This window comes from Octopus sinensis, linkage group LG16 (assembly GCF_006345805.1).
Source record: "Octopus sinensis linkage group LG16, ASM634580v1, whole genome shotgun sequence".
NCBI classification, from domain to species: Eukaryota; Metazoa; Mollusca; class Cephalopoda; order Octopoda; family Octopodidae; genus Octopus; species Octopus sinensis.
The window spans coordinates 15930590-15944402 of record NC_043012.1 but is presented as its reverse complement, the minus strand read 5'-3'; the positions used below and the strand labels follow the sequence as shown (position 1 = coordinate 15944402).

Sequence of the window (13813 nt, the reverse complement as noted above, 5' to 3'; positions counted from 1 at the left end):
AGAAAGTACTCTATAAGAATTCTAAATCCGAAGGTAAACCGAAAATAATCAGCACTTCAAATAATAAGGAATGATAAAAGGATATTTACACATTTCTTTCTTACAAAGTATTGGATAAAAATGTCCAAATATGAAAGACAAAGGAAAAATACTTTATAAAATCCTAAGTCCGAAATTAAACTGGAAATAGTTAATACTACCTCTACTACGGAAATAACAACTTCCTCTTTCATACACTATCCAAGAACACGTGTGTTTGAAAAGATAATCGAAAGCGCTGGTGCACACTAGAGAGAAACTTCTTCCAAAAAGGTTATCGACGTTCTGATAAAGAATTTAGGTACTTAGTAAAACTGGAAGAAGTAAGTTTCGCATCGACTTTTAAAATATATACACACATACATATATGTGTATGCGTGTGTGTGTGTATTTGTGTGTGTGTGTCTGTGTGTGTGTGTGTGTGTCTATGTGTGTGTGTGCCTCTGTGTGTGTGTGTGTATGTGTGTGTGTGTGTGTGTGTGTGTGTGTGTATTATGTATGTATGTATGTATCGGTAAAGGAATTTGAGAGATTTGAAAAAATGCGAAACCGGTTATTTCTCCGAAAACAATGTCATTACACAATAGCTGTTGTATTAAGCCAATAGCTGTTATATTAAATATCTTTAAGAATTTTATTACAGAGCACATGGAATCATCAGATGCAATCGTATTTTTGGGCTTATAAGGCGCATGGGCATATAAGGCACATTGACATATATGATGAGCCGGCTTGTGCAGTAGAAAGAAAAGAGCGTAGGGGTGTGGTGAACAGTTTTTCAGAAACAATTCTATGCTGTTCGAAATAAGAACACACCACAGGAACCTTTTGACTGCCTGGCTTTGGTTATAGGAAAGTATTCGATTGTATTCCACACTAAATTTGCCGAAGTTTCTGCACTTTTTAAAAGTAGCTGCCAACTTAGTCACTGCCATTGAAAGGCACGCAAAGGCCTGGACAATATTCCTCACACTTACAGTATGATCGACTCCGGTCTTATAAATATTTCAAACAGAATATTACAAGAAAATAATCTTTCTCTGATTTTGTATATTTTTTAAAGTTAAAACCATTATCATTTCTTTTACAAAACCCCAATAGATATGCGCTAGGGGCTGAAACTGCTAGTATTACCAGTGTAACCTATGATTTCTTTTAAGGATCATCAGATCTGTGTTAAAATATTTACAACGCCAAAAAAAAAGGTGGGGCTGGAGTTAATATCTTAAGCTGACACAAAAGTGGAATTTGGCCAAACGAAATGTTCGTATTTTATTGTTGAACTGGAAAATCTGCCCCTCAAACCCAGAAGATATGCATCAATGATCTCTCTTTCTCCCCTTTTCTACACATAAAATGCTGTAAATACCTAGAAATTGATGGAAACATATACGAAAGTGCAGCGAACAAAAGTTGAGTGGCATAAGAATATTGCACAAACTTAGAAAAATATATTCTCTTACAAAAGAGTGATCCACAATAAATTCCTAGTATCAGTCGTGATACCAATATCTGAAACACTTGACTGGTCAATAGACGATATCCAATTCATAGACATTGAAACCCGCAATATTCTGACATCCCCTGGAAACCTCTACAGAAACAGTGATAAAGGTAGGAACTTATCTAAGAAGAGATGGAGGAGGCAGAGGCTTGAGAGCAGTGCAGACAGGCTTCGAGTGTCGTGTAGCCTCTCTCAGATAGTACCTGCTAAGCATCAAAGCAAAAATCATACAGAAGCCTGTTGCCGAAAAACGAAGAGAACATCTTACGTGTCAGCAGTGAGCTGCTCAGGAAGTACTCTTCCTGACAAACCCATACAATCCAAGATCAGATGGACTAACATACTTCAAAGACTTAAATTTGAAACGCACAGCATACAAAAAAAAAAAGAATTGAAGATGACACTAATATTAGCATGAAATGCAGCCTAATACATACATATGCGTCAACGCAAGGAATATTCACTCAACATTCGACTTTTTTCCTGTTCGACAGATTTTCCTGTTCAACAATAAAGTCGACATAACAAGCCGAATATAGTTGGAACAGACAAGAAATGTATACACCGTCATTAAGGATAGTAATCCTTGTTATATGAAAATCTCCTCGAAAATCAAAGAGAAAGTGGATAAATACGGACAACTGCTTCGAAACCTTCTGTTTTTATATACAGATTTTAAATTTACATTTATACCGATAGTAATTGGTGCACTTGAATTTTTTAGTAAATGTCTAAGAAATCAACAAGCTAACACACACATTATAAATACAATTTGTAAGCGGAAGACTAAAAACAAGCAAGAATTTTCTCAAGTTCAAACTATGACATTGTTTTGTTGTTTCTTTTACCTACATTCCAGCGATGAAACTTCATAACATTGTTAGAAGCAAGCTTCTTTCTTACAGATATATCTTATATAATAAAAGCTAGAAAAGAACGTATGCATACATATATATTAAAGCCAGTTACTGGACAACTGATGGAACTCGAGCAAATGCGCCTTTCAGAGCAAACTTTTGACCATTTCAAATACATCTTTCTTTACCCACAATTAAGATCCAGAGATCTTTCTGCTCTATTATACATTTACAGTTTCTTGTTTCAAACAGATTTCGTTCAACATCTCACATATGAATTGTTAATTTATGCAATTATCTAGCATAACAAGTTACTAATAGTTTGTAGCTTAAGGGATACTTTGCAATTAACCATTGAGAACATAAATTAACATTGAAAGGTATAATATTTAATTTTTTATTGTCCACAAGGGGCTGAACACAGAGGGGACAAACAAAGACAGAGAAGGGGATTAAGTCAATTATATCGACCCCAGTGCGTAACTGGTCCTTAATCTATCGACCCCGAAAGGATGAAAAGCAAAGTCGACCTCGGCAGAATTTGAACTCAGAACGTAACGGCAGACGAAATACCGCTAAGCATTTCGTCCGGCGTGCTAACGATTCTGCCAGCTCGCTGCATAATATAGATGTTATCTAGTAATCGTTATACATTTGGAAACAGTAATTCGTTGTTAATAAACGTACTGAAACATTCAGTAGACAATTGCTTTATACAAGAATATGAGATCTCTTTTTCGTGTGGACTACTGTGGTTGATTGTAAACGAAACGTCTTTTCTTCTTACAAGTGTAATCGTTAGTCTTCTATTAAATTTGACCTATTGCAAATACATTTTTTGTAAATGCACGTAGGTAGGTATATTGTGTGTGTGTGTGTGTGTGTGTTCAGATAGATAGATAGATAGATAGATAGATAGATAGATAGAAATACATATGTATATGTGTATATATATATATGTATGTAAGCATATATATATATATATTAGGGGGCGATGTTTGTGTGTGTGTGTGTGTGTGTACGTGTGTGTGTGTGTGTACGTGTGTGTGTGTATGTGTGTGTGTGTGTGTGTGTGTGTGTGTGTGTGTGTGTGTGTGTGCGTGTATATCCCGAATACATAACGAATGTTTTTAACATACTTCATTTTCTATTTCCAGACGTTAGCTGCAATATGGAAGACAACCAGACGACAGAGTATTCCTACTTAAACAACAGTGTTTACCATCGCTATTCATGGCCTGTTGGCATTTTTAAAGAATTCTGTCCCGTAGCGCTCTATGTTGACCGCTACGTTACAATAGTTTGGTATATCATTGGACTTTTTACAAACCCAATTTCAGCCTTTCTATGGATGCAGCCACGTATCAGACGCAATAACTCTTCGGCAATCTATTTGGCTGCTTTGTCAATAACCGACTTTATGTTCCTGTGGCTACATTTTATAAATGAACTACAAATAGCTTGGGGTATTTCAACCGTTGCTTACACTGGAATATGTGAATTGTACAACTTCATCTACATGATCCCACAGTATATGGCACCACTTATTGTTCTTGCTTTTACAGTGGAACGATGGATTGCGGTGTGTAAGCCATTCCAAAAAGAAAAATATTGTACTGTTAACAGAGCTATATATGTTGTCTGTGGACTCATCGTCACGTGTACGTCGCTTGCTTCAATTCAGATCTACATTTGGTACTACGATGAAAAGTTTCAAATTTGCACATACCGAGAAGGTCAGATCGAAAACTACAGTTTCACAATTATTTGGAATTGGTTAAGTGAGTTAACTATATTTGGTATTGTGCCGATTTTTGTGCTCCTTTTTAATATACAAGTAATTCGCGAAATTAGGAAGATTACAAAGTCTAATCCGATTCAAATCCCTTACCAGACAACGACATCAAACAGCAACGCTGCTTCGACTATAACTTTATTGTCCATTTCTTTTTACTTGATCTTCACTACTCTTCCAGTAACTCTTGTGTTTGTTGTTGAAAGTAACATCCATTTAGGAAATTTTAACATGACAGATCAAGAAATCCGATCCGACCCGGTTTGGAACAGATATTTCACCTTCTTAGCAATTCGAAGATTTACTGAGGAACTATGCTTCTCACATTATGCATGCTATTTTTTTGTTTACTGTTTAACGGGGCCTCAGTTCAGGAGAGCTTTCATCTCTTATGTCCCTAGAAAGCTTTGTCCGGCAGTAAAATCTAAACATGTAGGATATACTTCCGTAGCAGGAAATGGAAGAACCGGAAATGAGACATGCACAACTTACGTGTGAATTTTTCTGCAACAGATTATACTTTAGATAATGTTCCAATGTATATTTCTCTTCTTATTCTTAAAGAAAATGTTTATAAACCAAACTTGACATGTTCGGCTTTGACTGTTAATATGTAGAAATATGTATATCTGTGTATGTATTAATAGCCTGAACAAATAAATCATATATCTAAAATCTGAACAAAATATAATTAAATTCCAAAACAATGAAGCAAGGAGATGTATTTGGAAGATAGATTTTCATAGCGACATTTGATTCACGCACACATATGATGCATAATTTTCAAACCGTTAATTTCCAAAGTAAAATAGAGACATGTTTATGAAATTTGAATAGCTGTTTCGTGAAAACTTGTTACACACAATTTGGCTGCTCTTGCGTCTCATTCATTAAAATATCATGGAAAAAACATTCTAGTTAATGAAGAAACCAACTGGATCAATCATTTTATGCTCTCACTTTACATATTTCTATTATTATTATTTTTCTTTGTCCTCATCGCATGTTTGCTATTTAATCTATTTCATTCTTCTTTTCTCTTCTTGGACCCACAAATACATATGAATTGATCTATATGTAAACAAAAACTTATGCCTATACTTTAATGCATGTATACATGTTTACTTATGACTAGTTTCGTTTAAATACAGAAATCACACACTGAACTTTTGTGAAATTTCTCAAAATAATTGCTTCATTTTAAAGCTTTCATTTATTTATTTATTTATTTCAATAATATTACATTGACCTTATCTTCTCTACAAATCATTGTACTAACGCTTCCTGTTCCATACTTTTTAATTTCCATGCCTTTCTTCAAAACTGTGTCATTAAATTTGAGACGGAGACGTTGTGAAGACTTATAGTAATTATATTATTTTCTTTCGGTAGTCATTAGCTTAAGCCTTTGAGGAAATTGATTAGTGTTCGTGTATATCTAATAAAAAATCTTTTCATCGTTGCATGCTAATTATTTGCCTTATCAACTTTCACACTTTTAGGTCAAACTCCAAATTTCATTCATTATATAACCTACAAAGGTTTCTTGACAAATATATTATCATATAACAGATTTGCGCTTACCAGTGAAAATTAATCTGGAATATGATCAACTTATTCTTTGTGTGTATAATGTAGTCCTTAATATACATATCGTATATTGCAACACCAATAGCTATTTGTCATCCACAAATTGAAAATACATAAGTAATCCATGAAACGACAGAATCACTGTATTCTGAAGTATTTCAATCTAAATACAAATTGTTTCTTTTATTCTGACTCGATCTCATAAGATTTCACTTGAGATGGCACAAAAGCGTTAGTCTGTGATTCGATTCATTGGATTAGTTCCATTACTGTTGTCTTGAAATTCATCAGAAAGGCATTCGTGGCTTTCCACAGTATTCCCAATCAGATTATATATATATATAAATATGTGTGTATATGTGTATATGTATATATGTGTATATGTATATATGTGTTGTGTGTGCGTGTGAGTGCTTGTGAGTATGTGTATATATATATGATACATACACACATACTCACAAGCACTCACACGCACACACAACACATATATACATATACACATTTATATATATATATATATATATATATATATATATATATTTATGTATATGTATATCCATGTATATGTGTGTCTGTGTATTGTTTGTTTGTTAAGACAGTGCTCTGTAAGAGTTGTTAGCGGCATGCGACAAAATGCTTAGTAGCATTTCTTTCTTCTGATTCCATACGTTCTGAGTTCAAATCCTACCGAAGTTGACTTTACTTTCCATTCTTTTGGAGCGAAGTGTAGATAAATTAAGTAACAGTTGTGCACTGGGTATGATGTAATCGACGTCTACTCTTTCCCCAAAATTTCGGACCTTGTGCCTATATTAGATAGAATTTTTTTTTATTTTTGCGCGGCGAGGTAGCAGGATCGTTACCGCGCCGAACAAAATACTTAGGGATATTTCATCCGTCTTTAAGTTTTAATTTAACATTCCACCGAGGCTGACTTTGCCTTTCATCCTTTGGTGATCGATGAAATAAGTACTAGTGGAGCACTGGGGTCGATATAATCGACTATCCTCCTCACACACATATAGAAACATACAATAAGCATACATATACATATATGCAATATGCACCCGTATATTCAATATCATAAATACACGTAGTATTATTTCTTTGCAAGCACAACAAAACATTTTTTTTAATTTTATTTTTATTTCTCTGTGATAAAATTCGGTCTGTGGATCCATGCACATCAATATTCATATAGAAACTCGTAACTGAAGACCACCTTCCAATGTATTAGAATTTAATTAGCAAAGCATAATAAGTAATATAACTAATAAATCATCATATGAGACAATGCTGTATCAGTGTGCCATTTTAAAGAGAAAATTGTTTCTTCCCAATTTGCGAACAGCAAACCAATAAAGAACACGTAATGTCAACTAGTTTAATCCGCTATCCGCAAAATTATAAAACGGAACATATCTATAAATTTGGTAAGTTTAATTGGAAAAGAAATAACCATATATACTTCCGGTTTTCGTAGGGTAAAGACGTGTTGCTTTGCTCTGTGATAAAAAAAAACAAAAAGGTTTGCATAAATCGACGAAATAATCGGCAAGAATTGATAAAAAACGTAAAACTTGCTATCTCATAGCGGTCTACTAGGATATATTAGTTAAAAACCATAATATATTTCGCCTCAAGCCAAATATAATACACTAAAGTTAATTACGCACGCCAGATTTCCCGTCGAAAAAAGCACGTGCTGACATCTCTTAAATTTATTCCCAATCGACTTCAACAAGCATAAAGAACCGTTTTTCTTTTTCTTTTTTGAAAGAAAACCTCTTCGTATAGACTTTGGGACTTCTACCTCTTATAAGATAAGTACCGCTTGTCATTTGTTTATTTTCCCGTAATTCAATTTAAGGACCTATTCTGTGTTTACATTCTGTTTACATTCACTTTCTGTTTCAGCCCCGTTACATCTCTTTAAAATTATTCAATTTTAGATAGGCATATATTTATTTGTTGCTTTATTTATACATATATATATATATATATATATTTACTCAGCCCCTCAATCTCCCTAAATAAATAGACGCGAACATTAGGAGTATAGTCGCAATTAGTTTAGTTTAGAAGAATACGTTTGTAGCTACTGATAGGTATATATTTATAATTTACATTCTGTTAATAATCTTTCAACTTCTGTTTCAGCTTCGTGACATCCTCTCATTCTTTTCTTTCTCCCTCTGTTTCTTCACTTCTCTCTATCACACCATCTTTCTTTTTTCAGCCGCTCAATCTTTTGCATCATTTTCATCTCTTTCATCTCTTTCTCTATCACACCATCTTTCTTCTCTTAGCCTCTCAATCTTCTTAAATATATAGACTCTCTCTCACTCTCTCCTCTCAGTCGCTCAATCTTTTTCATAACCTCCTCTCTTTCATTTTTTCTCTCTCTGTCTCTTCACTTCTCTCCCTCACGCCTCTTTCCTTCACTTCTCCACTTCTCTCTGTCACACCATCTTTTCTCTCTCGGCCTCTCAATTTTTCTAAATATATAGACGCGAACTTTCTCCTCTCACTCTCTCCTACTCTCTTCTTATCTTATCTCAGCTCTCAATCTCTCTAAATACATAGATACTTTCTTTCTCTATTTCTTCTCTACCCTCTATCGCACTATTAAATTTTAAATATAATTAGATAGATAAATAAATAAAATATACAAAAATGTCCAGAACCTGGAGGAGTAACGAATTGGCGTTGTTCCTGAGAGCCTTTCAATGCGCCGAGGAGATAATCCGAACAACATAATTACAGCTGCGCTGAAGAGCAGTGGATATACAAGGACAATAGCGCAGATAGAGCGAAAGAAGCAGGAGTTTATACGCTCCTATGCACTCATAAGATCTCACATCGGCACGGTTGATGCCATCTTTGACAACGAACAAAGTAAAGATGGCAAGGATGGAGGCACGGGTGCTGATGAAAGATGTCACCCCCACTTGGTAGACACCCAGGACAACAACAAAGAAGATAATTCAAGTGAGAAACCTGCCCGGGAAGTAAACCAAAGTGCAAGTGCTCCTACCAGCACCAAAAACCAAAACCATGGAGATGAAAGAGCCAAAAAGAAATAAAAGGAGGAAAAACTAAAAGAAAAACAAAAGATGAAACAGCCAAAGAAGGAAAAACTAAAACTCAAACAAAACCAAAAGATGAAACAGCCAAGGATAGAAGCAAACCTAACTATCCATGTACCAAAAAGGATAGAAACAGACAGCGCACACGAATGTGTAAATTCTACCTGAAAGGTGTCTGCTGGCATGGAGAGAAAGGTGCAGACTGCCCTTTTGTACACCAAATACCCCGCCACATAACATGAAACAGGGCAGAAACCAACTACCAAAAGGAAAAAGAATGGACCACGCCCCACCTGCTCCAAAACGGAGGTACGCAGATGTGGTGCGTGCTACAAACCGCCAACATGTTATTGAAAGGGCGGCTGATGAACAAGAATCTTTTTTGTGCATGGCACAAAAGATTGTACAGCAGCTAGCCTGGCTCCATCAAACTCAATCTCGCAGATGGGACTATCCACAATACACAAAACCGCCACAGCAAATAGTCCCAAAGTGGACACCACCGGCAACAGCATACACATCACCTAGATGCTCCTACGGAACATCAGAGGACTGCTAACACTCAGTAACAGGACAAAAATCCCGTTCTTGAGAGACTTTGTTGCATGCAATCAAGCCTTATGCATAGCACTTACGGAAACACACCTGAAACCGGACATAGCAGATGCGGAAATACACATACCACAGTATGTTGTACCGACAGAAAATAAAGGAGTTATAGAGGAGTTGCTATGTACATCCGTGAGGACCTCACACCCCAGGTCCTTTTGTTATACTCAAATTCGGTGTGTGACACACTAATTGTACATATAAAGCAATTTGGTGTAGTTATATGTACTACATATCGCCCTCCAGATGCCCCAAGCCATGTAGGCAAGTTTGAAGACTGCCTTATAAAAATAGAAGTTCTAGTCACATTAGAACAACACATAAGTGTACTTCTTATGGGAGACTTCAATCTACCCAATGTCAGATGGCCCGAGGGCCTTTCTCCCAAGAATGACACGATGTGAACGAGGACAGGCGAGGTCTCTCCTGAACCTCATCAACACTCTGTACATGGAGCAAGTAATACTCCAACCAACCAGGGCAGGTAACATACTGGATCTCTGCTTCACAAATAATATGGATCTCATCCATAATGTGAAAGTGACACCGACACTACTCTCGGATCACAACATGGTAGAGCTGACCATGTACGGGCCAAAAGAAAGCATGGACATGCAGCCTACAAGAAACTCTCAGAATCTTTCCAGCTTGAACTTCCATAAGGCAAACTGGAAACAAATTGAGAAAGAGATCCTAAAAAAAACTGGCCTGAATGTCTCTTCTCGCCAGACATCGACATGAAACTTCAACAATTCATGTCTGTAATGCAAGCCATATGCTACAAATGTGTCTCAGAGAGAAAGGCCACTGTACACAAGAGCAAAATCCCCAGAGAGAGGAAAATTCTAATGAGACGGCGTACAAAAGTTTGAAATCGCTTAAACAAACAAATTGAAAGCAGTGAAAAGTCCCGCCTGAAAATAAAACTATTAGAAATTGAAAAATGTCTGCAACTCTCCCATGAAAAAGAAAGAGCAGACAAAGAAGCCTGGGCTATAGACAACATAAAATCTAACCCCAGAGCTATCTACAGGTATGCCAAAGAAACAGCTACGGTGCACTGTAGGATAGGGCCACTCCTTGAAAAGGATAGCACACTCACAGGAAACCCAATGAGGGTATGTGAAATACTAAATGAGCAATTCAAGAGTATTTTCACTCCACCCCTAGGGCATTTTCAAGTCAGCAATCCAACTGACTTCTTTACCACTGCAGATATAAAATCAGAGGCAGCGATTATTGATTACATCAATATAAAGGAAGACGATGTAATAAAGGCTATTGATGAAATGAAAACAAACTCAGCTACTGGCCCCGATGGATTCCCAGCAATCCTTCTAAAAGTATGTAAGAGAGTCCTAGCAAGACCACTGCAGTTCCTCTTTCAGAGCTTCCTTGCAACTGGCAAACTTCCAAGAAAACTGAAGGAAGGTAAAATATACCCTATTCATAAAGGAGGTAGCAGAGCGGAGGCCAAGAACTACAGACTTATCTCTCTGACCTCACACATCAGCAAGGTCATGGAACGAATAGTCAGAAGGAAACTAATCACCTTCCTTGAAGAAAATGACTTGCTGCCTCACACCCAACATAGTTTCCGACCAGGAAGAAGCTGCTTAACTCAGCTCCTACAACACTATGACTGGGTGCTGAAACGACTGCTCAACCACTCACATATGGAAGTCATATATCCCGACTTTGCAAAGGCCTTTGATAAAGTCGATCATGGAATGATATGTCACAAACTGCGTGATCTTGGCATTGTTGGAAAATTGGGAGAATGGCTTCATGACTTTCTGAGCGGTGTTCCGCAAGGCAGTGTTTTGGGACCACTACTGTTCATAATGGCCCTCTCAAACAATGCCCTCAGCCACGCAGAGAGCCACGATCACAAGTTATGCAGATGATACAAAAGTTTCAAAGGCAATACAGAAACCTGAAGACACTAAGCACCTGCAATGTGAGCTGGACAAAATATACAAGTGGGCTGAAAAGAATAGCATGCAGTTCAATGCTGAAAAGTTTCAAGCTTTATGCTATCAGCATGCAAAACTAAATGCAATACCCAATGAATACACTGGACCTGGAGGGATTACAATCCCAGAGGCACAATCAGTGCGAGACTTGGGTATTTACATGAGTGATGACGCAACCTTTCATGTGCATGTTGCTAAATTGGCAATGAAATGTAGGCGGCTGACCGGATGGATTCTTAGAACCTTTAGAATAAGAGACCAGGAAACCATGATGGTCCTCTGGAGGACACTTGTCCTAAGCCATTTTGACTATTGCTCTCAGCTATGGTCACCATCCAGTGTCAAGTTAATCACAGAACTTGAGGCGATCCAACGAAGCTACACGAGGAAGATAGCCTCTGTGCAGCATATAAGCTACTGGGAAAGACTCAAGAGATTGAGACTCTATTCCTTAGAGCGTAGGCGAGAAAGATATGCCATAATATACATCTGGAAGATCCTAGAAGGACTTGTCCCAAACTTTGGCATCGAGAGTTACACAAATGCCAGAACTGGGCGCCACTGCATAGTGCCAAGGACTCCAAATTTGCCATCAAGATGTAGGACAAGATACTGTGATAGCCTGGGCTTCCGAGGCCCACAGCTCTTCAATATCTTCCCGAAGAACCTGAGAGATTTGCTTGACTAAAGGTGGTGCTCCAGCATGGCCACAGTCAAATTTCTGAAACAAGTAAAACAGTAAAAAGCGAGTAAATAGTATTTCACAAATACCTTCAATCGTGTAGCTAAAATAACGTAAAAGATAAGTAACATTGTACAAAAACAAATCGGGAGCTAAATAATAAGTAAATATTCAAAGAGTAATCCGAAAAACATCCAGGAAGCTGAATATAACTACCGGATTACACAGATATCTCTTGCTTCAGAGAGGCAAAATCAAATGCAAGATCCGCAGGCTGATATCGCAGAAACAAATTATTATATATTGTTGTAGGTTAAGCGATATTTCAAACTATTTTGTTTTCAATCACATATTCTCATTCAGGATTGATAAAAATAGGATTGCCGGAAAATTATAACACGTCAAATAATGATGTATTGACCATTTCGACATAAATGGTCAATGATAGAAGTCAGCATATCCTACAGGGAAGTTGCAAGAGAATTTCAATGGTGAAGTAAAGAAATATAACATTATATATAGAAATTGATCATATCGAAATGCCAAGGAAAATGACATTCTGTTTGCCAGATAAAAGCATTATAGAACTGCATTGTCAACTGGATGTTTTCATTTCATCGTCTCGCGTCACTGAATGCAAACAATAATCCTTAGCATTGGAACTATTCTTCCATATTATTGTGTAGGTCCAATCCATCTCCGGTAAGAAATCTGAGATATCGGTTAGCTAGTTAATATTGATAACAATATATGTAGGTGTATGTATAGTGAAGTGAGTGTAGGTAAATTAAGTTTAGTAGCAAGGGCGGGGTCACTGCCTGCCATTTATAGATGTAATTTTCATATTATTTACAAGCACAGTTATCTGTCAGAGTATACACACACAATAAATATACATATATGTATACACACGCATACACACATATATACATTCATACATACATACATATATATATATATAATATATATATATATACATATATATATGCACATATATATTATATATATATATATACATGTATGTATGTATGTATGTATGTATGTATATACATATATATATACATATATATATATATATATATATTATATATATATATATATATATATATAATATATATATATAGTATTATAGATTTATACAGTTAAAAGTTACTGATGGTTTCGTAAATAAATCTTCCCCGGAAAGACAGAATGCCTAAGCACTCATCAGATATGGGAGAGTAGAAATGTGTGGCTTCAGCTCTTTTGTATTTAAGGTTTGAAAGAAAACACCGAGTCAATATGTCAGAGCGTTTTGCTTGTGGTAAAAACCGGAACAGTATTAGAATCTGACAAAGTACTAACTATAGAAATGGAAACGAAAATTGAGTACATCAGAAGGGTGAGGAAACTAACCAATTCAAAGGTATATGGTTCGAATTTAAGGAAGGCTATAAATACTTCGGCAGTATCATTGCTTAGATACTCAGCAGCTTTTGTAGGTTGGACAAAAACTCAATTAACAGAGCTAGGCAGGAGAACTAAGAAGGAATTCAATAAGAATGGCAGACTCCACCCAAGAGCAGGAGTAGCAAGATTATACTTACCTAGAAAAGAAGGCAGATGCAGGTTAATATATGTACAAGACTGTATGGAGTTAGATAGAGTAGATATATACTTCTATGTAGATAAT

The 13813-nt window shown here is 36.3% G+C and overlaps 1 protein-coding gene across 14 annotated transcripts in view; it reads left to right on the top strand.

The window, feature by feature from the left end:
* Positions 1 to 5658, top strand: part of LOC115220511 (thyrotropin-releasing hormone receptor-like) — a 165810-nt gene extending 160152 nt beyond the window's left edge. For all 14 annotated transcript variants that reach the window (XM_036509924.1, XM_036509920.1, XM_036509915.1 and 11 more), the window contains one exon: positions 3558 to 5658. In XM_036509924.1, coding sequence (XP_036365817.1) covers positions 3572 to 4693 — 1122 coding nt within the window. In that variant the 5' untranslated portion in view covers positions 3558 to 3571 and the 3' untranslated portion in view covers positions 4694 to 5658. The remainder of the gene's footprint in view (positions 1 to 3557) is intronic.
* The last annotated feature ends 8155 nt before the right edge of the window (positions 5659 to 13813 follow it).